The following is a 25,264-nucleotide window of genomic DNA, read 5'->3' on the forward strand; positions in this document are numbered from 1 at the left end:
TTTATAGGTACACAATAGAGCTTGTTCATGGGCCATTTACATGGACAATAAAGAAGCGTTATAAACATTTCCAGCACTTACATCAACAGCTAAAACTTTTCAGGTGAACTTTTGCAGTCTGTATTTATGGTTTTTTTTTTATTCCCTGAAACTGTTGTGTTAGTATTATAATAATTTTCAGAAAATTCAAATAATTTATCAGCAAACTGACCACTATTAATTAACCTAAAATAACAACAGAATAACCATCAAACAGTAACAGAAAACCTAAAAAACTAATACCAAAAGTCGATTTTTTCAGGATCCAGTCTGTACAAAATTCTACAATTACATTAAATAAAAACAAAAAATAAATAAATAATAGGTTAAAAATTTAGAAAACATAAACCCTAACAACCAAAAAACTTGAACAACATTACTCACTACCAACTGGAATGATACTAAATTTAAAACATCACACAAATACATTTGTAAACATTGTTAGTTTTTTAGGTTTTCTGTTACTGTGTTTTGGTGGTTATTTGTTATTATATTAATACATAAGTAACATGGTGATCCCCTAGTCTTTTACGTGTATTGGAGCCATTAAGAATGACTGTTTGCTCTTACTTATCTCATTCTGTACTTTCAGGTTGATTGTTTATTTTTGGTTTTTATTATACTTTTTAAAGAAAAATTGGTATTTCTGATTCAGTTATAAATATGTAGAGAAATTTTACTATGAAAGATGTGTAGAGCTTTAGATTAGGCTAAGTCCTAGAGAATTTCCAAATGTATATTTTGAAATCTGTTAAAAGCGATGCTTAGAAACTTATCTATCTACACATTTTATTTGGAAATTGTTTTGATCTCTCTTTTATTCAGTTCTTAAAGAACCATTTCCAATTTATTATCAGGGCATTCAGTCTTTCTAGTAACTGGTTGCTTGATTGATTAGTTAAACAGATTAGTGGCTAAGGCTAACAGGATAGTGTAGCTAGAGAATTAAAAGACATGTGAGAAGTAAAGTTGTTAATCCAATTGGAATATTGTAAACAGGAATGAATAGTTAAAGACAGTGAATAAGGTAAATATCAGAATTCAAAAATAAACAAAGAGAAGGTAGTTAGCAAGAACAATTTGATCAAAATCTTGTAAAATGCTAATAAATTCATATTACGCAAGATCATACAGTTGTTCAGTTTTTTAGTCAATACGTTCTATGCTATATATTAACAGTGCTGAATACAGGGTTGAAAACTTTTATGCTTGTGTAATTTGAAAGAGGACAAATATTTATATATTGATTTTTTTTTCAAACTACATTTTGAGGTCTTGTCATAAACAGAATTCTGTTCACTTCTTCTCTATAGTACTGTATTTTAAAACATGTGTATTATTATATCTACTTGTATTTATTTTTTGTTTACTAATAATAATTATTATTATTATTATCTATCTAGTTACTTTACTGATGTGATATATGCAAAATTTGTTGCAGGGCCAGTTTAAACATTCCTTTTCCTACCAAATCACATCGTGAACGACGAACAAGTTTTAAATATGAAACAAGAAACAAGCGTATGAAAGTCTTGCCCAGGTAATTTTGATTATAATTTGTTGTTTTGTTGATGCTTAAAGTTATTTGTGAAAAATTTATGATGATATATATGGTAACATTATTTAGCACAAAAACCTGAAATCCAGTATTTCTCAAAATATGCTAGAAGAAATTAGTGTAGTAATATTTGATTGAACAATATATATAATTATCTTGTAGCTGTATAGATAATTTAATATATTGATATAAAACAGTTGGCTGCTGTAGGTATATTAAGTTTGTATGCTATTTTATGCATGTTGAATTCATATTTTCTTTTTTAACCTCAGAAGCTGTATTACTTTTTCATAAAATACCCATTATTGTTGTTTGATTATAAAATAAACATTTTCATGGTTCTAGAATTCCTTGTAAATGATGAAACCATAACGTAAAACACTGGTACAGTAAAACCTCCTCAAAATGGAATCTGATGGAACGAAGTAAGAATTCCGTTTTGAAGAGGTTTCCGTCTTACCGAGTTTTTAAAAATCCAGCTAATTTATTGTGAGGTCCTGTGCTATGAATTATATAAATGTAAAATGAAGTTAGACAAGTATAAACGTGTGTAATAATCTGGAAATTATACTGCTTATAGAGAACATTAACCACCAGTTTTCAAAAATTGTTCAGTTACTCCAAAAGAGGATATTTTTTATTTTTACAAGTAATAATTTTTCATTTAAAAGTTATGTTTAATTAGAAGACATGTAGTTTGCCTAAAACACAGCTTGATCTAACACTAATTCTAAAATAAAATCATTTTCTAAAATAGTCAGGTACAGTTTTCTGTTTCAATAATTTACTCTTGGAACTTTCATTTTCAATAATATTTCTAGCGGTTAACATATTTTATCACAAATCATCGCTTTTTATACAAATCGCGAATTTTTCCAACTGTCCCGCCATATCCAACGCTTCTTCGAAACTTAATTTTGTTTTCTGTGTCCTCTCCTTGTCCTTCTTCTAAACTTTCATTAATATTGCAAGTTTCAGACAAAATAATTTCATCTATAGTCTGAAATCCTTCTTTGGTTACCCACATAGTCTTCAGCATGGACCAATGTTTGACCACTTTCTTGCAACAGAAATTCAACTTATAATATTGTTGTATTGCACCAAGTACACTATCAGAAACATCGGTTTCCGTGCAGAAACCAGCTTCTTTAAACACATTTTTAACCCAGTTATTTATAATTTGTTTGTACAAAGAAGAGAGCCACCTTAGTGCATCCAGAACAGCAATTTTATGCGTCAGTTCTTGAACAGATGAACATGAATCCATATTGGCAACTAGCAACTGCAGAATGTGTTTCCGATAATGAATTTTTATGTTTTTAACAAACCCCTGATCCATTGGTTGAGTTACACTAATTGTGTTTGGAGGAAAGAACACAAGTTTTATATTAGAGTAATTTCCATGAGGGTGACACGACGCATTGTCTAAAAACAGTAGAATATTTCTATTTTCACTAACTATTTTTTCATTCAAATTATATAGCCATTTTTCCAGTATGTTAGACGTCATCCAACACTTTTTATTAGCATACCAGTTCAGTGGCAACTCAATGACATTTTTGAAACGGCAAGGCTTCCAAGATCTATATATCAGTAGTTTACGTAATGTGCTGTACGCAAAATCACACACCTGAACAGTCACTCTTTCTTTGGGTTGTTTGCCTCCAATACACTTTTCATTTTTGAAACACAGTGTTTTGAAAAAATAAAAGCTTGAAAAAATAAACTGGTTTCATCGCAGTTACCAATATTTTTTGGTTCGTAACCTGTGGTTATTTCTTAAATTTTATTTTTCTAGTGGGTAATTATTTCTTATGTCTACATCTTTAGCCTCAGCTGAAATTTTATTTAAAAAAATAGAATGCCTCGCATGAAATTTTTCTAGCCATCCATTAGAAGTGCTAAATGTAGTAACTCCAAACTTAGTTGCAATTTCTTTCGCTTGCTATTGCAGGATAGGCTCCGAAATAGGAAAACTGTTTGATCTTGCATGTGTGAACCATTTAAATAAAATTGAATTTATTTCTTAATTTTTGCTTTTAGTCTGCTGTCTACAATTAGCATTCCTTTCACCCTTTAACCATTTTTATTTGATTTTATCTTTATTTTTTAAAATGTCGTAAATTTGTGTTTTTCCACAATTAAACTTCTTACTAAGTTCCTTAATGTTCATTTTAGAAATTAAATTAATAACCTCTATTTTGTCCTTTAAACGTAAAGTATTTTTTCTTGGAATAATTACAAGCATTTTAAGAGAAAAAAATTGCACATAACTAAAACTAAAATAAGTTACAGTTTTTAAAGTGTTAATTAAACTAAACATAAAGGCACATATGTACTGTATTTAAACTCTTTAACAGACAACAAAAAGAACACAAAACTACAACAATTTACTTCTATGACAAAATGGAAACTATACTGTTGCTTACCATGGTGTTCAAGGCATTGAAAAGAATTATTCTCAGAACTGTACACTGAATGATTACATAACCTGCCGCTCACTATCAAATTTTATTAATGACCATTGGCTTATATGCCGGAAGTTTAGAGCCAAGAATGTGGCATATAATTAGAGTACTGTATAATAATAATAATCATCTACTGGATTTATAATTTCCAAATCGTGAGAATGTACAATCTTTTTTTTTAATTCCCTTTCCGTCTTAAGGGACGAGGTTAATATGGAAAATTAAAAGTAAAATCTGTGTTTCCTTTCCATTTCCGTATTGCGGAGTTTTCTGTCTTGAAAAGATTAATTTCTATAAAAAGATATAAGAACTTGGGATGTCTTGAGGAGGTTCTGTTTTGTAGAGGTTTCACTGTACTAACTTTTAGTTTTGGATAAAGGGGTTAGGTTAAAAAAATGTCATACCAGCATCTAAAAACAACATCTGTATATCCATCACATTAAAGGTTAATAACTATAAATTGTAAAAAAAGAGAATTTTACCAATTAAACAATACAGACTTATTGATTTAACTAATTTTCATCACATATCTGGCATAATATGACTTCATGAGCACCAGATTGAGAAGCCGAAGAAATGCTATTATCAGTGATAGAGTTACTAAGTCGTTAATATTGAGTATCTAGTTTTTAGTATCTTATTTGTGAAAATTACAGTATGTACAAAATGCAGCTGGAAACATATTTATTTCATTTTATTACTATAATTGTTGACATTGCATTTTAATGAGAAAAATACAATGGATAAAATGGCGTGAAAAAATGCTAGACATTTGCCAGGAATTGAATTAAGACAGTTGATCTAAAAATCACTAATTAACTATTATTCTACTAGGCAGCCAATTCAGAAAGATTTTGACTTGCTTGATTTGTTAGTTTGTTTGCAATTAAATAATCATTATCTGTCAAAATATTTGTTCAAAGATTCTGCATTTCTAAAGTTACCTTTCCTTCCCTGGCCAACTGCAACTACCAACTACTAAATCCATATGGTAGTATTGTTGGCTATTATTAATAAAAAAAAGCTACATCTAAAACCTTTCTTCCCTAATAAAATTCTTTTAGTTGTAAATTATATGTTCATTAAGTTTATATATATTGAAATTTAATGCTTTTCCTTGATAGCTTTCGTTGACTCAACACTCAAAAATTGTGACAGATAAATGCAACCGACTCATTTGTCTGAGAACATATGCACTAAATTAATGAAAATATTTTATTGTTTTCTAAGAAAGTAATTAAATATAAAGACCAATTGCTATAAAGTTTCATTATATTTTTCATTAAATCATTTTTAATTTGAAAATGTTTGATCCATTAACCATGATTAAAGAATTCAAAATCCAGGATTAAATTTTGGAATTTTATACATCTAAATTTCATTTTGGAGATGCTGTGTAGCTATTTCTTGCAGAATACAAGAAATTAAATTTCTATTATTTTCTTCACCTTTTTACTTCCTTGTATGCAGTAAAGGCGGAAAAATTTTGTAATCCATTTTAACGGAAATATCCATTTTAACTAATTTGTCACTATACATTGTGACGCCTGTATGTATGTAACTCTCATAACTCAAAAACAATTAGCCCTAGGATGTTAAAATTTTGGATTTATAACTGTTATAACATCTAGTTGTGCACCTCCCTTTTTGATTGCAATTGGCTAGACCAAAAGTGTCCAAAAAAGCCCAAAATCGAAAAAGTTTAGATTTTGGACTTTTTCTTAATTGCAGTAATAAGCCCTCATTGTGAGCTTTCCAACGATATATCATAAGTGGTACGTAATTTCATTGGTTTCAGAGTTATAGCCAAATGAAATTTTAATTAATGAAATATTACGATTTTAGGAGGGGAGGCACATCAGTTCAAATTAGGCTTCATCTTTTTTTTTTAACTTTTTTTTTTAATTTAGATACATTGATCTATTAATAATTATTAACCTCTGATTGTAAAAGAAATTACAATAAATTATAATTCAGTAACAATAAAAAAAACTAAAAAAAAAAACAGAGTTATTAATGAAATAAAATTTTATGTACTTCTCATTTTAAATAAATGTGTATATGTAATTTAATAGGTGAACAAGAAAGTCATGTAGTGCCCACATCAGATTTTTTATTTACTGATTTGATGGTACAAATTAAATACGATATCTAATATAATAAAAAAAAAAATTAAATTAAAAAAATTATTATTTTAATCAGTTGTTTAACGTGATTAATAAATTTTTTCAAAATATCAGAGGACACTGATAACAAACTCATTCACCCAGATAATTAGGATTAAATTATTAGTACGCTGCCTGAATTAGAAGCCTTGAAGATAACAGAAATTGACAGTGTTTAAATTACAAAATTTATATATTTTTTTAAAGGATTGGGTTTTATTGTCTATAATTTGCTAGATATCTTATGAATATATTCATGTCTTTGATAATGTTTCTAAAATGCAGTGGAGTTACACTGTCTCTAACATTTCTTTTTAATATCTTTATGGCATTTAATTCATCAGATCTTGTTATTGGCCATTAGAAGCATTACATTTAGTCATTGTAGTTTTCCTACTGTATGTCGTAGTTGAAAAGAATCACTTAAGTTAAAAATTCGCTCATAGTGGTATTTGGCACTTTACTTACTATCTTTACATTCATTTAGCTGATTGAAATGATAGAGAAAGTGGAGTATCATAATGTGTAGCATAACGTGGGCAATGTATACTTATTTTATTCAACTACAAAATTTTATCTGGTGTGATATCTGTCACTTGCAAAGATATGAAACATGTATTTAAAAAATTTTCTGTGAAATTATTGTGAACTGTTTTGTATTTATAACATAAGAGAATGCATAGTGAATATTTTGTAAATTTTTTTACCTGAAACCAAAAGCAAGGGTTACAATTTTGGCATTCTGTGCATGTAAATACTTATCCTTCCAAAACCTAAGCTGTTTGATTGAATTTAATAAGTTGCCCCACTTATTCCATCTAAGTATAAAAAAATACAGCAGCTAAAATATCAAAATACATTTCTAACTAAAAGAAATTTCTTGAAATAGATTGTGTGTGATATAAAATTCAAGGAAAAGAAGGTAAGCAAGTCCAAAAATCTAAAAGTTTTTGTATATTAAAGAAAAGTGCTGAATATTATAAAGTAACAGGTTGAAGTCATACCACTTTACCGCAACCAGTACAAGTGGGGATACTCATAATAATTTATTTATTATTTTAATAGATGTGTTGTGATTTAGTTAAGCTTGAATTTAATTTGAAGATTTTTCATACACATTTTGTTGTTGATTTTTTTTACATCTCTTTTGTATAAGATGTATCTCATTTTCCTTATTGTTAATTAAAATGTAATTGAAAGTATGCCATCGTTATAATTTATTGTTGAACTTTAGTATTAACATTTATTAATTCTGAATAAAAATACAAAACATATTTTTTTGCTTTTCTATGTAGTCTCCCAATTTCTGTACAAGTTTTCCAGTGTGTGATAAGCTTATGGATCCCTCATAAAAAAATTTAGGATTTGTTATGGTCATTTGTGCACAAGCTCCTCTATTTCAGTGCCCTTTTATCTTACCTCCTTCAGTGGCCTAAACAAACAGAAATTGTAGAGGGATAAATCTTGGGTTATGTGGGGGATGTTATTAGGTTTCTTAGTAAATTTTGTGCATTTTATTCTGAGTGGTTCTGGTTATTTATGAAGGAAAATCATATCTCTGATTGGCTAATGGTGCCTTTTATTACTGTAGATTGTTTTCTCTTTGTCCAAGAGCTGATAATAGTATTCAGCATTCACAGTGTGATGTTTGTGGAGAAAATTGACAAGCAATATGCCTTTCCAGACCCAATAGATGGTTGAGAGATGTTTTCCAGTTGATAGATACATTTTTGCTTTTAAAGGCAAGACTTTATTCCTGTGCCATTCCATACTCACTGATTTCAACTCAGGAGGACAGTGATGGACCTGTGATTCATCATACAACTATTTCATAAATTAAAATTATTTCCTTCTCGTCAAAATAAATTGAAGAACCTTTGGCAAATTTCCTGTCAAACCTTTCTGATTTTGGTCACCCAATTTGCACACACTTTTCAGAACCTAAGGTGATATGTAATAATGGAATAGGCACTTCCATGATTGATGCTAATTTCTGAAGCAATTTCATTAACAGTAAGGTGCTGATCATCTTCAATGAGATCATGGATTGATCAAGCATTATCATCCTTCACACTTGTCCTTGATCACCTATTTTGTCTCATTTTCTACAGCTTCATGCTCTTCTTTAAAAGGCTCAGTCATAAACTTGGATACATGACACTGATATTGTATTTCGGATACATGACACCCAAATTACTCACACAGTCTAGTCAAAATTTTGGAAGATTTGATGCCCTCATTCATGAGAAATTTTTTTGATAATATGTTGTGCAATCGACATGATGTGTTGATAATATATTGTGCTCTAATATGATGCTACTGACAAAAGAGATGCGAATGTCAAGGTGGCTGGATCATCCACCCCCTTCCTGCTTGTCCACTATCAATATTCTTAAAAGACAAAAGTCTGGTTTATATTTGATTGATTGTCATGTATTATTATCTTTTATGACCACATAAGATCACTTTAGTCAGTCCATTATCCAAGTCTCTTTAATGGGATTGTTTGGGCCTTGCAGTCCTCCCAGTACTTTTTCATATGTTCCAAAACAAAACCATTTCTAATGTTGAAAATGTTCCTGTTGTGAGTGTGAAGCGAGTGTTTTTATTCTTGATTTTCTTGTTTAATCTTATCTTGTCTGTGCTGTCTTCTGGTGCAAGGCCAATATCCTTCAGATTTTGCTATAAATGAGTTTATATAAATTACATGTGATTTATCTAGTCAATTCTCTAATTGTAATTATAAATAGGTTTCCAGCAAAACCTGATGGGTTGGTCCCTGATGAACAGATTGAGGACCGTATACATCAACTGGAAGAGTATCTTAGAACTTTGTTAGAAATTCCAATTTACAGAAGTCATTATGAGACTGTAAGTATGATTTTTTATGGTTATTTTGTAATAATATTTTAGCATAGTACATGTTAATTTAGCACTAATATTATTATTGTTTATTTTTTTATATATTTAGCTAATTCATTTAAAACAATAAAGAATCTGTTAATGATTTACCTTAAACTTGATCTCAGGGGGAACCTATTTGACTCGGGAAGTGCTGCTTGTTGATTTTATAAGGGAATTACAAATTCTTTGGGAATGCATTTTAGAAAGGAAAATGAAAAAATTCATATAAACATAAGTCCATAATTATTTTCTTTACAGCTAGTGGCTGCTAAAAGATTTTCAAAATTTATGTAAATGTAAAATAATTTTGTATTTTATTTTTGTAAATGTCACTGAGGGGGCATTATTGTATTATTTTATTAATACCTATTACTATATTATTATATTATAATGCATACTTGAGCTAAAAAATTTTTTCCAAATTTATATTGCAAATATAAAATATCTTTGTGCCTTATTTTTGTGAATATCATTTGCTGGGCATATATGTGTTATTTTAATAGTCAATATTTGTGAAAGGGTAATTTTGATATGAAGAATTTAAAAAACTGAGACCCTAAATTTTATTTCCATTTTTCATTTAAAGAAAAATCTTTTATAATATTTATTTACTGCAAACAAAAAATTGTTTTGTGTTTGGAGTAAATAAATTTGTTCAGTTGGTAATAAACTTTAAAAACTCTCCAATCAAATCTTAAAGATTCTAATTATGAGCAAATTAACATGTGTAGTACAGCATTTAGTATTTATTACTCATTTTGAGCTGGCAACACTGCTTTTATGTTTGTGGGAGGGCTTGCTTACAGCAGTGATTGCATTCTCTATGGCCTTGGTTTAAAACTTCCGCTGTAGACTGTGTACCGCAGTTACTAGTAATTATGGAACATTAGTTCACATATTGGTAATATTCTGTGTGAAGTAATTGATATTAAGTCAGTTGATCATATCCATGTAGTGAGAGTTTCGTCAGACATTTGGTGACTGTTGGTAATGTGGGGGGTTCCAACTTCAAGAAAAATAATTGATCAATGGGTACATTGGTGGTGTGAGACACCATGAAAATGGTGCATGACCATCTGAAAAGTAGAGTGTGTGAGAACAACCTTGAAGAGGAGTCTATGTCAATCAGTGCTGCAGCATTCACAATTTATTGGACAGAAGGGTGCGATGAATTTTACACCATGATTTACAATTTTCACCTATATAAACCACATATCGTCCTGGAAGTAACTGTTATGTAGGAAGCATTGTACATTACAATGCCAACTATGACACAGTTGTATCACAAGCACGATGACTGCGATAAGTGCCTCATAATGAGTTACAAAGTTGACCACGAATATTCATGGTCAACAGCATTGTAAACAAATAAAACTGCTGCTATTAGACACTTATTAATATATGCTAATTTCACAAGTGGGGTCTGTAAGGTCGTTGTGTGATGTATTATTTCAGCGTGGAATTATTGGGCTCTGCTTTTTTTAAAGTGATTGTGGTGTCTTTTAATGCTGAATATTATAGTTTCTTGTTGGAAATGTTTTTCCTACCGTAATTGAGACATTGAAACTGAAATGTAGTGAGAAGGTTGCTTCAATAGGATAATAGCACAGCTCACATGGCATAACACCATATTTTCTGCATTCCTAGTCAACTTCTTTCTTGGTTTGCTGATGTTCAGAGGCCTTCTCATTCACATGTTTTTTTTTTTGTAGGTGTTATTTGAAAGCACATTTTTTCACTCATACTCTCCCTGACAACACCATTAAAAATACAATTCATTAGGAGATTGTGAATGTTATGCAAAGTTTGACTTTTATAGAAAAGAAAGTAGGACTGTATGATAAAAAAAAATATTCAATCAAAATTGGCTAATAGTGTGTTATTAATAGTTAATTTTTTCCTATATTACTTATAATATAATACATTAATTTTAAAAATGCGAAAGTAATAGGATTTTTTTTTAATTTACAATATTAATTTTAATAGTTTATGATTAATTGTACCTACAATATCTAAAATAAAGAACAGCTGTTTAGCAATTAATTTCATTCATAATGCATTAATATATTTTAATTTTTTATTAAATAACTGATTTCAGTACTATTTTTTTTGTACTACATAATTTAAGGATTCTGTGCAGTTCCAAATGAAAATTATGCAGGTATTGTTTTCATTTGTGGTTTTTGTTTTGAAAATTCCCTTACCCTCATGAATACAAACAAAGAGTTCCTAATAATGAAATGTTTTCTTGTGTATTTTATCATGTGTAGTTTAAGGGTTAATCTTCAGCAACTACTACTCCTTTTAAGCATCTGTAAACAGCTATCCCTAAATAAGAAGTTATCTAAGTAACATATTGCAATTCTCAACTCAGCAACAGAGAAATTTCACTGAAAGATACGCTTTACGCAAGTGTAGTAAATACTAAATAAGCAAAAAGGTCTATATTTTTCATTTGCAAACTGTTTGACATTGTTAATTAGATATTTGTCAGATAAGATTAGATTTTCACTATTGGGCCTAAAAGAAAATAAAAATATTATTAATACTATTTTGTTTATTGGTAAAACTATTTTTATTAGAAATGAAATAAATAAGGAATAACTATAGGTGTATTACACGAGGTAATACAGATTTTCAAAACTAATCCCTTCTAATTGTATGTTGTGGTATAATAGGGTATATATTACTCCTAATTTTTAGGAAGTATTTTTTTTGTGATGTTTAACTTCTTACACTTACTGACTATTTATTATGATGTATAGTTTAATTTTTCGCTAATTACTGCAATAGTTTAGAGCTTGTCTTCTTAGTAGTTATAAGTAAAGGTGATGTGTTTTTCAATAAACATTTTTAACTTTGGCACCAGAAACTTGTGTCATAATACATAAAATGTAGCGATATAGTACATTTATCAGAATATAATTCTCCTTCAAAGAAAAATAGTCAGTTTTCTTAAATGTTTATTGTGCATAGGCAGCTTTCCTTGAGGTGAGTCAACTTTCATTTGTGGCTGAGTTGGGCAATAAAGGGAAAGAAGGCTCTATATTGAAACGAACTCGCAGTACTCACCATGGAGGAACAGGGTGCAATCTTTGTGGTCTTCTAGATGCTGGCATCTGTGTTAGGTAAAGAATAAAATCAAATATATTGCATGAAGTATTAATGAATTTTTTTTAAAGCAGGATTATGTTTTTGTATCATGTTAAGCATTTACAATTTCAATTAATACTCCATAAGATTTTAATTTGAGTTGTCTGAATATAACAGCGCCTTTTTTCTGTTGCAGATTGTGAAATTTCTATTCTCATAATTCTATTTCTTATGTAATATTCTCTTACTTCCTTATGTAATTCAGGTAAACTCAGGTATATTTCTGTGAAATATCTATGGAGTGACTGATAGTTATTATAAAACTGTATTTTAAATGTTAATGTGATTGGAATTGAGTGAAATTATCATATTTTATTTAAAGTAGTAATAATAAAGAGGCAGTGTCTTTTTCACAGTAAAGGTAGTAGAGTATATATTATTTTAATAATACTTTTTTAATTTCATCACATCGTATATGTAAATTTTTTTTAAATGAGTGTAGCTAACATGTCACCTAAAATAACATATTGTTACACGGTTATTCTGTGAAGTATTTAATAAAATATTATAGCTTGTGATTTAAAAATAATATATTAAAAATACAGGATGGTTTAGAGAAATGGGAAATTTGCAAAACAGCTTTAACAAATTGCAGAATAATTAAAAAAATTTTTTTTTAATGAGAAGTATTACACATGCTGTCATTAACAATTACTTTCTATTTTAAAGATCATGTCATTAGATGTTGGCTACTTCCCCATATATTTTTTGTAAGTCTGTTTCGGAAATTCTGCTTAGCAAAACATTTTTGTTTTGGGAAAACAAAAATATGTTTGGCAGTAGTTGAAGAATGATTACAATACACTAGAATCTTGAGGTGTCCCCCACAAAAAAAAAATCACACTCAAGGAATCTCAGAGGCCAATTCAATGTTAATGTGCCTTGAAATTATTCACTTGCAAACAGTTTCAACTGATGGTTGATACACAACATATAACTGCCATCAGCTGCTGTGTGTGAGATAACTTTGTTTTGTTGAAACTGTTTCAATTTGAACTTGTGAGAAATTTTGCAGTCTGTCTGAGTACTAAAAACTCTTCTATCATGATAAAATTTGATCTGTCATGGAGGGTCATGATCAAATACAATGAGGAAATGTTACAGTGATTGCAGTAGTTGTTCATTTTCAAAAAAGTAATGGCCTCTGACACCATGCAATTACAGCACATCATATTGTAACTTTTGTGTTGGTTGAAATGGGCTTCAACCAACATCTATATGTTCATGAAATCATTGCCCTTGTTTACTTTCTGTAACATTTATTTACAGAATTGGCAATCTAACAGGTGATCTCTGGTTTAAATTCTTAAAACTATTTTAAGGGATGGAAGTTTAACTCGTGCAGCACTTTTATATGTTACATGGCTTAACTGTAGAGACTATGCATATTGTCAGACAGATGGCGAGCGCAAAATTGGTAACTTTTTTTTAAACTGTGTTGATATGTTTTGGTGTGTGTTTTGGTCCACTTGGTGGTTTCTTCTCCATAGTCGAAGTAGTCTTCAAAATTACAAACCCACATTTTAATTGCATAATGATAAAGAAATGAAAAAGTATATGAACTGTCCTGCAGCCAAAGCGGAATAATCCATGATATTTGTGGGATTGTAGACTTATTATATGATGTTTGCTCATGATTCTGTACAGAAGCTCAGCATGCAGTGGATTGTTACAAACTTTGTTTCAAGATAGTTCTGCATGAAAAAAGCAAGACTTAGTTCAAGTCGCTGAAAGAATTTTTTTAAACTTACCCATACTTCATCTCTGGCATCATTACTATTGGTAATTCATGAGTTTATGGCTATGACCCTGAAACAAAACTACAGCTATTCGAAGGGAAAAAGTATAATGTTATCACAACCAAAGAAAGCAAGCCGTTTTAAAGCTACATCAAGTCAGTGTTTGTTTACTTCTTTGACTTGTGGTGGCTTTGTACCGATGAATTTCTTCTACTAAGTCATGGACTTTTTTCCAGTGAGTCATTCACTAAAAACATTGCTGAAGAATGAATTTCTAATTTTGATCCCTTTTCTGATTTTGAAATTAAATCTTAAAAGGACAATGTTGCTAAACTTTGAAGAGGTCACAAGAGTTAATGAACACCCTTCATATCAAGATAAGAGATGATTTTCAGTAGTGTTTCCAATCGTGGAAAAAAATGGTGAGATCATGCTATCCATACTGGAGATTACATTGAAGGGGATTGGGGCCAATAGTTCTTAAGATAATTTTTATTTTTTAGGTTAATTTGAGGAATATTTGAATAACACCTCATATCATTACTCTACTGAAGATTGCATGAGAAACTTTAAAATTGTATCTATTTTTTAGTTTTAAGTTATTAGGTCTTAAATGAAGGCTCCAAATGCTAGTATTTCACTTTTTTGGTATTATTTGAATAAATGCTTTATGAAAATTGAAGATTTTTAAAGTTTTATAAATGGCACTTCTCCAAGTGAATTCTTTTATTAATTTTGAATTTATTATCGAGTAATAAAACAATTTTAAAAGTTCGGTGATTTTTGCTTATATAAATATTTAATGTTGGTTAATTTGCTTTTTTGTGCGATTGATATTTTATGAACCTTAATGTTATTTCATTGTGGAACAATTGTACAAATTTCTAAGTGCTTTATTTTATTTTTTTAGTATGTTATAAGTGGGATCAATTGATAAGGCCATTAATCATTAATAAAAAAACATTCACGTGCAGTTAAATACATCTACTATTGTTTAACTTTAATTAACTTCAAAAACTAGTTTATTAAGTGTGACTTCAGCTATTAACATTGTATTTTCATTTTATACCTTTAGTTACCAGATCACTACTCCATGAGATTCCTCGTATGTACAGGACCTACACGTTACACAGGAATTAATCATCTTATCAAATCTTTTTTTCTGTTACTGCATAAACAGTTATCCTAATTATAGAAGAGTCATAATACGTAAGCAGACTCAAGAAGATAAAGTAATATGAAATTTTGAAAATTATACACTGTGTTTTTGGATTTACTACCAAATAATTTTTTATGAACTGCCACTGTAATGTCGCTTATTTCTACCTTAAGCTTTTCTATCATTTCTTGCTTTAAAACAACACAATAGTTAAGCTATCAGGTTACCTTTCAACTTGGCACTTTATAGATTATTTATAAAGAAGTAAATAAAAATAGGATACCAGAAGGAATAGAGCCTTTTGATATCTAGCAGCTAGAACTAGACTTATTATTATATTCCATCACACATAAATGCTACATTATTGTTAGGCTCTTTCATTCTCCAACCTAAATTACTAAATACCAAATGAATTCAGTGAGTTTAAAGACTGTTGTAATGTTTATAAAATTTCCACTCAACACTTGTTCTCATTTACTCCATTGTAAACTTGATCCATAAAGTATGAAGCACTGTCTATATGTATATCCATTCTGTTTTTAAAATGAGTTTTACATTGATGAAGATATATTTTTTTTCAAGGAATGCAACTTTTTTAATGTTACAGACATTTTATTTTAGTGTGTGTGTGTGTACAAATTCTATTTTTAAAATTAATCTGTTCTCTTTACAGATGCAATTATGTATGTAGTGATGTCTGTGGTGCTTGGAGGCAGCGGTGGCTTGTAGTTAAGGATACATTTGTAGCATACATTAGACCAAAGGATGGAAGAGTTAAAAGTGTAATGCTTTATGATAGTGGTTTTGAAGTGTCATCAGGAATATTTTCAACTGGGGTACGAAGAGGTTTGCACATCATGAACTTATCCAGGTTTGTTCTATACTAGTAATATTACACTTTTCTGGTTTAACTGTGAAAAAAAATCAAGTAAATATTTGTTAAATATATGTGATGGCATTTCTTTTTTATGTAAATGTCCATGTTTTATAGATAGATTACTTAGAAATACATACTTCAGATCAAAATAAAAAAATTACGTAAAAGTAGGTCTAGTTGTGGCACTGAAAGATTTTCCTCAGATTGATGACCAAGATAAATGTAAATACAAAAATTTTATGGACATAAGTAATTGGGAAAAATGTATGTTTTAAATGTAGTTTAGCTTGAATAATTTAAAATAGGCTTTATATCCCAATTACTATTTGATAGATTATTTTTTGTAAAACTTAGTAAATGGCAGTCAAAAGTACTCATTGGGTCTGATGTAAATATACGTAGTTGTGTTTCTTAAAAATGTAATTATAGAAGTTAGTATTTGATATTACCAAAAATAAATATTCCCGTAATTTGGCTCTTAATTATTCTGAACTACGCATCTATAAAAAAAATCAGCACTGAAAATTTGATTTTACTCCTTAATGACCTTTCTGTGGAACATTTTATGACTATTTTATAAATCATTTATTTAATTTATTTTAAATATATATTTATCAGTAAATAAAATAAAATTTATTTTTTTGTTTTTCATTTGCAAAATTTAAATTTTTGTTTAAATTTAAATCTAAGTTTAAATTTTTCTTTTTCTTTATAAATTTGTTAAACAATTGGTATTCATAAATAAAGATAATATTAATTTTCTTAAATTCATGATACCTGGTATACTTATATAAAGTAAAATTTTCTGGTGCTTAATTACCAGCTAGTTGGTGTAGTGGTTCATCATGCTGGCTTGTAAGATGGTTGGCTAGTTACTGCCAGGTTCAGTTCCAGATTAAGGTGCTATTTTTATATGTATAATTTCATCTATCTATCTTTTTTATTAAAATATTAAATACCAAAAAGTTGTACAATAAAACAAGTAACTGTTACAGCAATGTTTGGGAGAAATTCTCATTGCAAAATTCATAAAGGAAAGTCTCAATATTTCTCATGTTAAAATTAAAATGACTATTAAATTTTGAACTACAAACTACAACATATTATGTTTGTTAACTTAATAATGTAGTATGAAAGTTATTGCTAATTTGATGTTCAAATTAGATCTATGTGCAGTAATTATCAATTAATCATCATAAATAAATTTAGAAAACACATTAAATAAGTATTAACAAATTATTATTGATTATTGGTCTTTATTATTGATGCAGTATTTTAATATACTATTAATTATCAGTCTCAGTTTTTGTTTTGTTTGTTTAAGTAGTTGATTAGTTAATAACATGCAGGTTTTTTTTATTGCATTTAACATACTATGGTATATTAAAATTAACAATTATAAATCATGAATTTTTATTTTTTTGCAGTTAACATTTAAATTATAATTTGTTTTACATTCATTTAGTAAATTTTCCCAGGTTTTTTTTGGAACAGAATAATTAGGAAAAATATTATAATAGACTAAAATGATAAATTCACCACTTCTGTAGTATACCAGCTTATTCAGTTCCATTGTTGCTTACTACACTGTGATGTGTGGATCTCCATAGTCTAAGTAAAGCATTTTTAGATGAAGCTGAAAATTTCACTATTGTCATTACATTATGAGTAGCTAAAAATTTAAGTTGTGATAACTCTACAAGTAGAGGAATTTTTGACTACACTATTAGGTAAGGTATACATCTTCATAGTCGTGTAAATTAAGAATTAAAATTGTAGCCTAGAGCCTAGGGTCACTGTTGTCAACATAGATTATGATTACAATTTTTCCATGAATGTTCTTTACTTTTGCTATTTATGACCAGTTTTTTCTACAGCCATGTTGAAAATTTTCTGTAAGATTGATGGTATAAATACAGGAATATAAAATTTCTATTTTTTTAAACTTATTTAAATTTGTTTTAGTGTATTCTCATTGAGTTTAAATTTTTATTTTAGGCAAATAACGATTAAGTGCCCTACAAGACGTGTTACTAGGGAATGGATGGCCTTTATAAAAGATACTATGCATAAATCAGGTAAAGAATACTTTTTAACTGTATTTTATTTATTTTATAAAGATATTTTGGAAAGTCAAACATTTTAAATTAATAATTTTATGAGCAGTATAACTTATACACACTCTTACTATAATTTCATCAGCCTTACTAACAGAAATAATACTAACTTCTCATTGGTGAAACGTCTGAACCATATTTTGTTAGTGGAAAGATTCTTAAGAACATACAGAGAATTTAATCATGTACAATCATATTTTGTTTTACCTGTATATATATATTTATATATAAACTAACCATACTAAAGTTACTTTCTTTCTTTTTCCTGTCTAGCCTCTGGGAATTACCATTCAGGTATTACTTCAGAAGATGATACGTATGACTGTAAATGAAGTTTAGTCTTGTACAGTCTCAGTTCGACCATTCCTTAGATGTGTGGTTAATTGAAACCCAACCACCAAAAAACACCGGTATCCATGATCTAGTATTCAAATTTGTATAACAGTAACTGCCATTACTAGGAAACTCTCAACTTCCAAATCAGCTGATTTGGGAAGGTGCATTCACCACTAGATCAACCCGATGGGTTCATACTAAACTTACTAAACCAACTAAACTTATCATATTAATTCCAAGAATTGATTTTTGTAGGACCCTGCATCTTCAGTTGGCATTTAATTCTATAATTACAGTAAAATAAATTGTTTTTATAATTTGTGAATTTGTCAGTTTTATAAATTTTGAAAATATTATGGACGAATACGCAAATTCTGCTGGCCAATACCGGAATTTGGAATCATGGGCATATCCACCAAGATTGAAGAAGATTAAAAAAAAATATATATGTACATAAATAACAAACTTTCAAAATTTAAAAAAATAACATTTTAAAAGAAACTAATTACAAAATAGAGGCATTCGCACCATGTGTGAAAAGACTTAAGAACTACTGTTACCCAGTTAGAACCTTCCTTATGAAACCAATACAGCAAGATGCCATGTCGATTTTCACATCAACATTTGATCAAATAAAACTTATTTTTTTGCAGTGTATTTAAAATGAAAAAAAAAATATGTGCAGCAGCAATAAAGATGAGGACAAGGAAATACAACCACCCTCTGGTTCAAACACTGAGTCTGCAGGCCCTTCTTCTATGGTTTAAACCAATGTGCAACAAGTGAAAGTGAAATTGAAGACATTGGTTGTCATGAAGATGATATTGGAAAATTCGTCAATCTGGCAAACACTATGCAGGTTGATAAAAAAAAAAGCTCTTGGAAAATGTCTGGGTACCTTCAAAGAACTAAAATTTTGCAGCAGATGCCAAACACCTCAAAAGGAAATTCAATCACCAGTGGCTGGACGCATATTCACCATGGGTAGCTTATTCAAGACAACTCAAAGGTACCTTCAGTAAATATTGTGTGTTGTCTCTGCCATCAGCCAGAATGATGAGAGGTGGTTGGGGTTCTTTTTCAATCAGACTTTTCACTTAGAACAAGGACATACACTATTATTACAAAGCACATGAACAATCCCAGGGACATCAGACTGCAATGGAATCTGTAAAATCATTCATGAAGGACATCCAACTTCACCAGCCTTTACGAATATTAATATAAAAAAATAATAAAGTACTGTCCTCAGTTGTTTCTTGTGTAATTTTTTTGGCAAGCATGAGTTACCTGAGGAAAAATCTGGATGAAGGTGTACTTATTGACTTATGCAATTTACACATCAATGGAGGTGATTCACAACTAAAGGATTATTTTGAGCGTGGACTGAAAAAGGTGTCATACCAATCATCTATCATCCAAAATAAAATGATTGATCTATGCGGTGCTATAATCATGGAACACATCATTACAAGGTTTAAAAAAGCTTGTGTTTACACAAGCATTTTGGCTGATAAAACCATGAATATTTCTGGCAAAGAACAGCTGTTTATTGAATTATGTTTCTTCGACAAAAAGGCCAGTGAAATCAAAGAAGTTTTAAGTTTTGTAGAGCTTGAAGGACTAATGCCATGGTATTGCCAAAGCCATTGAAGATTTTGTGAAAAACTTAAATTAGAACCTGATAATTGTGTGGGATTAAGCTTAGATGGATGTTCCACCATATCTGGGAAAGGAGGTGTGCAGGCGATCATGAGACAAAAGTAAAAAAAGCCTTCTACAGCCATTGCTCTTCTCACAAGCTTAACCTTGCCAGGAATGACTTAAATGTTATCCTAGACATTCGAAGGAGATAATTACATTTATTTGCGCAGTCTGTTTTACGACACAAGCTTATTGTTAGCATTCCTAAATTGTGTAAGACTATGTGGTCAGAGAAATACAAGAGCATCTGTGTTTGCAACGATCACTTTGTTGATAATGTTAATGCATTAGAGACCTTAACTGAAGGGGAATGCAGCAACAAGAAAAAAATGCTTAGCAGCGGCATGCAGCTCTTCATTTATTGTGACAATAACATTAATTGCTAAGTTTTCTGCTGTACTGGAGCTCACAGCAAATGCACTTTAATTGAAGACACTTGACATAATCAAAGCCAACCAGCAATTCAAACTATTCTTAACATGCTACGAGTTCATCAAGAAGATGCAGAGAACATCACAACTGCCATTTTAAAAGAAACAGCTGGTATTGCAGCACTCACATTGCTGGCTGACAAAAGTATAGACTCAATCATCCTGCCAAAAATCCACATGAATTTTGGTGATGATCTCTAATAATTTCTTACTTTGATTCCATCATATCTTTAGAAATCAAATTTTCTGCAGGCAAATTGCCTGCATATTCATTGGTAGATTTCCATTCAAGAAACATTAGAGGTGTTCATTGGAAGAATAGAGTGAAAGTACTTCATCTTGTGCAACTTTCTACAACTTAGAAGACATTGGAGGAGAAAGGGAATTGTGGTTCAAAAAGTGGAATAAGGTACCGGAAGCACTAGACATAGTGCTTCCATGGTTTTAAAAAAGAGCAAATTTTTTCAAGACTATTAGAAAGGCTCTGCTGATATTGCTTTCACATCGTTGCATAACAAGTACTATCAAGTGTTCATTTAGCTTCTTTTGTTTAAGCATTCACTGGCACCAGCAGTGGGTTTTTGCTAGCAATTAATTAAGCTGTAGTTAAACAATTTCTATCTAATCTTTGCAAATTATTGTGTATTATTGCATAGCACCCCCCTCATGGACTACTCGAACTACCCTTCCTCCATGAAAGAAGTTAAACTCAGAAAGCTACCCCGTTCCATTTTGAGCTGGATATGCTCCTATTTGGAATCTTCGAATTAATATGGTAAATTTAACTTATTTATCTATTGTGTTTTGGTGGTTTAAATATATATATAATATATTTAAATTTTATGAAATAAACCACCTAATACAAAATACAGTATTAAGATAAGACATATCTTACCTTAATTTTTTATGAAAGTGCATACAGGGTTATTTCATCCTCAGTCATGATTGAAATAATTATGTTATTGCATAATAAAAATATAAAAATAGAAATACTAAATAATGATAGTTACTTATTAATTTGCTATCTGTTGGAATAGTTGATAAGAATATGATGTGATGACCAAATGTCGCAAAAGTACTTTCATGTAAAATTAAGGTAAGATATCTTACCTCAGTATTCTGAACTAGGTGGTTTGTTTAATAAAATTTAAATATAATTTAACAGTATAGAGGAATAATATGAATCATAAAACAATGAATCTCAGTAAAGTAATATATATCTATATATATATATATATATATATATATATATATATTCAAAAAAACAACCGCCAAATACAGTAACAGAAAAACCTAAAAAAAAAAACTACAAAATTCTATAATTACATCAATCAAAAAGAAAATATTCATCAGTATGTTGATGAATTATTTGAATTTTCAAAAATATATATATATACATAGATGTGATGCAATGTCATTAGATGCGTTGCAGACCTTTGTTGAAGACCCTCACTCATCAATTCAGAAAGCTGTTGCCCAACAGTTATGTTTCAGTTCAAAACATTCTTATTTCAAAACAAATAAATTTTACCCTTATAAGCAAGCTACACCTAGTACAAGAACTTTCAAAATATGATTTTGATCACAGAGTTGAGTATTTATGATATTATAATGAAAAAATTAGCCATAGATGCAAATTTTTCTAATTCAATAATATTAAGTGATAAAGTGACTTATGCTAAATGGCCATGTGAATAAGCAAACCTGTTGATATTGGAGTAATAATAATCCCAGATGGATGTTGGAAGCTCATATTCACTTTCAGCATCCTCAGAAAGTGAATATTTGAGCGGGAATTGTTGATCATTGTATTGTAGGGCCTTTTATTTTAGATGACAGTCTTACAGGAGATGCTTACTGCAACTTGTTAGTCGACAGGATTTTACCAAATATTTGGGAAAGTGTTCGACAAGAATTAAATAACTTATGGTGGTTTCAACAAGATTGGTCATCACTTGATAATTATCTAAGGACACGGCAAATTTTAAATGAACAATTTCCAAATCTTAGAGGATAGGTCATAGAGGAGCCACAGAATGACCTGTAAGGTCCCCAGACCTGTTTTCTGTAGTTTTTCAGGGTACCTGAAACATAATGTTTACATAACAAAACCTGCAGACATTGACTAATTGAAAAGAAGAGTAATTGATGAATTTGCTCTTGTGCCATCAGACATGATACAACAAGTTATAAGTGGATATTACTTGAGGTTAGCGCATTGCCAAGCTGTAGAGGGGAAGCATTTTGAACATTTATTGTAGAATGGTGTGCATTCAAAATTTATTTGATTAGTAATTTACAATCAAAAAACATTTATTTAAAATGTTAAAATAAATATTGTAATATTTAAAGTAAATAATGTCAGTTGATATAGCCATTTAATTTGTTGTTTGTTAATTTTTAGTTATTCTTTATTATTATCAATATTATAGCACTATTTAAAATTGTTATTGTATGCATTATGAATATAAAGTGCAATAAAATTGTTCATGCTTGTTTTACTTCGTTTTATTAACATGATTTTTTCGTCATTATAACTTTCAATGCTTATAATTTGATAAGGAAGGCATTACAGAAAAATGGGTTTTACCATTGTTTTTCTTGTAAAATCATGATTTAAATTGAAATAATGTCTCATATGTCCACCTTCCTATTGAAAAAAAAGTTTGATTCAAGATGGCAGACAAAAATTAAAAATCCTCCATAATGCAGATTTATTTTAACTATATAGAACCCCATTTCTTTCTAATTGCAAATACCTCTCATATATGAAGTATAAAGCTGTTTCTATATTTAAATATCACACACAATATATATATATATATGACGCCGAATGAATGGCTTTGACGGTACGTAATTCATAACCTTGCAGTGGCCCTGAAAAGGGCAGTTTTTTAGCGTTAGCTCTGAGAAGAGCTGTTGGGTCTGGAACCTGGTCTCTGGCGAAGTCGGGGAGTTGCGGCTTGTCCATTCAAGTCCGACCGGGCTTTCCTTCAGCGGCAGTTAGGTGCCCACTACAGTGTGGCAGTGGTGGCCCCCCCTCATCTAGATGGGCGCATACAGATCCAGATTCGAAGATCTTGCTGTAGTTGAGTTTGTAGACGAGAGTGGAACATGTGGTAGACCGCTGAAGGTTGTCGTTATCACCAGTGGAAATGCTGCATGAATGCCCGCAACCAGGCAGTCAGTGTTGTTGGGCCCCATGTGTGTTGGTCTATTGGCTTACATGTGGTCGGCAGAGACGTGGCTCTGTCGTTTTCTCGTCCAGACGATCTTACCCCACGTTGGGCGCTACTTGTCGCCGAATGGCTTCAACGGCACATGGGACTTACTAACCTCCTTGTGGCCCTGAAAAGGGCCGTTTTTGTTGTCGAATGGCTTCGACGGTTAATATTTCATAACCTTGCGGTGGCCCTGAAAAGGGCCGTTTTTTGCGTTAGCTCTGAGAAGAGCTGTTGGGTCTGGAAGCTAGTCTCCGGCGAGGTCGGGGAGTTGCGGCTCTTCCATTGAAGTCTGATTGAGCTTTCCCTCAGCGGCAGTTGGGTCCCCACTACAGCATGGCAGTGATGGCCCAGAGCCCTGCAGTGTCGGGTCGGCTTCAATCGTCCTGGCAAGCAGACTCAACCGGAGGAGTCGACCCAGCGTGGGATCGCTTTGAGAGAACCACCTCGGCCGTGCCGGCGAAGAACGACCAACGCCCCAATACTGCGGGGCTCTGGGGCCCACTACTGCCATGCTGTAGTTGGGACCCAACTGCCGCTGAGGGAAAGCTCGGTCAGATTTCATTGGACGAGCCTCAACTCCCCGACCTTGCCGGAGACCAGCTTCTGGACCCAACAGAGCTAATGCAAAAAACGGCTCTTTTCAGGGCCACCATGAGGTTAGTAAATGCCATGTGCCATCAAAGCCATTCGGCAACAATATATATATATGTTTTGTGAATTTCAGTTACATGTATGTACAAGATTTGTTCAGAAAATAACATTTTTAATTACACACCAATGGAGATATTTAGTGACTTGCAGTTGGCAGCATTTTGTTCCTCATTAGCCTCCTCTGTAACCACATGTTGTTGGATTGTTGATATCTTGTTTAGTTTTCATGTTATTGTTATTTGAGTTCAATGTGTTTAAGTGTTAGAAGCAATTTTTGTAATGTGCAATTTTTTGATCATTGAATTGTCTCAGTGTCATAGCTGTAAACCTAGTTTTCATCTCCCGTTATGATCCTTTGCATGAATGTTTCATCGTCATGGGTTTGTTCAAGAAGTTGCTGACGAACATCCACTCGATATTTTTTATGGTATTCAGTTATCAAACGAGGAACAAACTTTGCTGCAACTCGATGCGTGTTCAATTTTTCAGGCAAAATGTCTTGATATGAACCATTCAAGATGCTAACCTCTTCTGCAAGTTCTCTGACAATCAGTCAATCGGCAATTTGCACAAACCAGATCATTGATTTTCTGAACATGGGTGTCAGTTAAAGCCTTCCTGGAGGGTCATCTTCAATTTACTGATGAGCGCTTTTAAATTGTGAAAACCGTTTGTAACATTGCATACAACCCACAGGATCATATCTGTAAGCTTGTTTTAAAATCAAAATGCTTCTATG

The 25,264-nt window shown here is 30.8% G+C and overlaps 1 protein-coding gene across 1 annotated transcript in view; it reads left to right on the top strand.

The window, feature by feature from the left end:
* The window catches only part of Pld (Phospholipase D), a 133,128-nt gene that overhangs the window by 30,713 nt on the left and 77,151 nt on the right, over positions 1 to 25,264 (top strand). Inside the window, exons 3-8 of the mRNA XM_075358452.1 lie at positions 8 to 103; positions 1,481 to 1,579; positions 8,981 to 9,101; positions 12,111 to 12,262; positions 15,859 to 16,056; positions 18,061 to 18,140. Coding sequence (XP_075214567.1) covers positions 8 to 103; positions 1,481 to 1,579; positions 8,981 to 9,101; positions 12,111 to 12,262; positions 15,859 to 16,056; positions 18,061 to 18,140 — 746 coding nt within the window. The remainder of the gene's footprint in view (positions 1 to 7; positions 104 to 1,480; positions 1,580 to 8,980; positions 9,102 to 12,110; positions 12,263 to 15,858; positions 16,057 to 18,060; positions 18,141 to 25,264) is intronic.

The sequence above is a fragment of the Lycorma delicatula genome, chromosome 2 (assembly GCF_047948215.1).
Source record: "Lycorma delicatula isolate Av1 chromosome 2, ASM4794821v1, whole genome shotgun sequence".
In the NCBI taxonomy this organism is placed as follows: domain Eukaryota; kingdom Metazoa; phylum Arthropoda; class Insecta; order Hemiptera; family Fulgoridae; genus Lycorma; species Lycorma delicatula.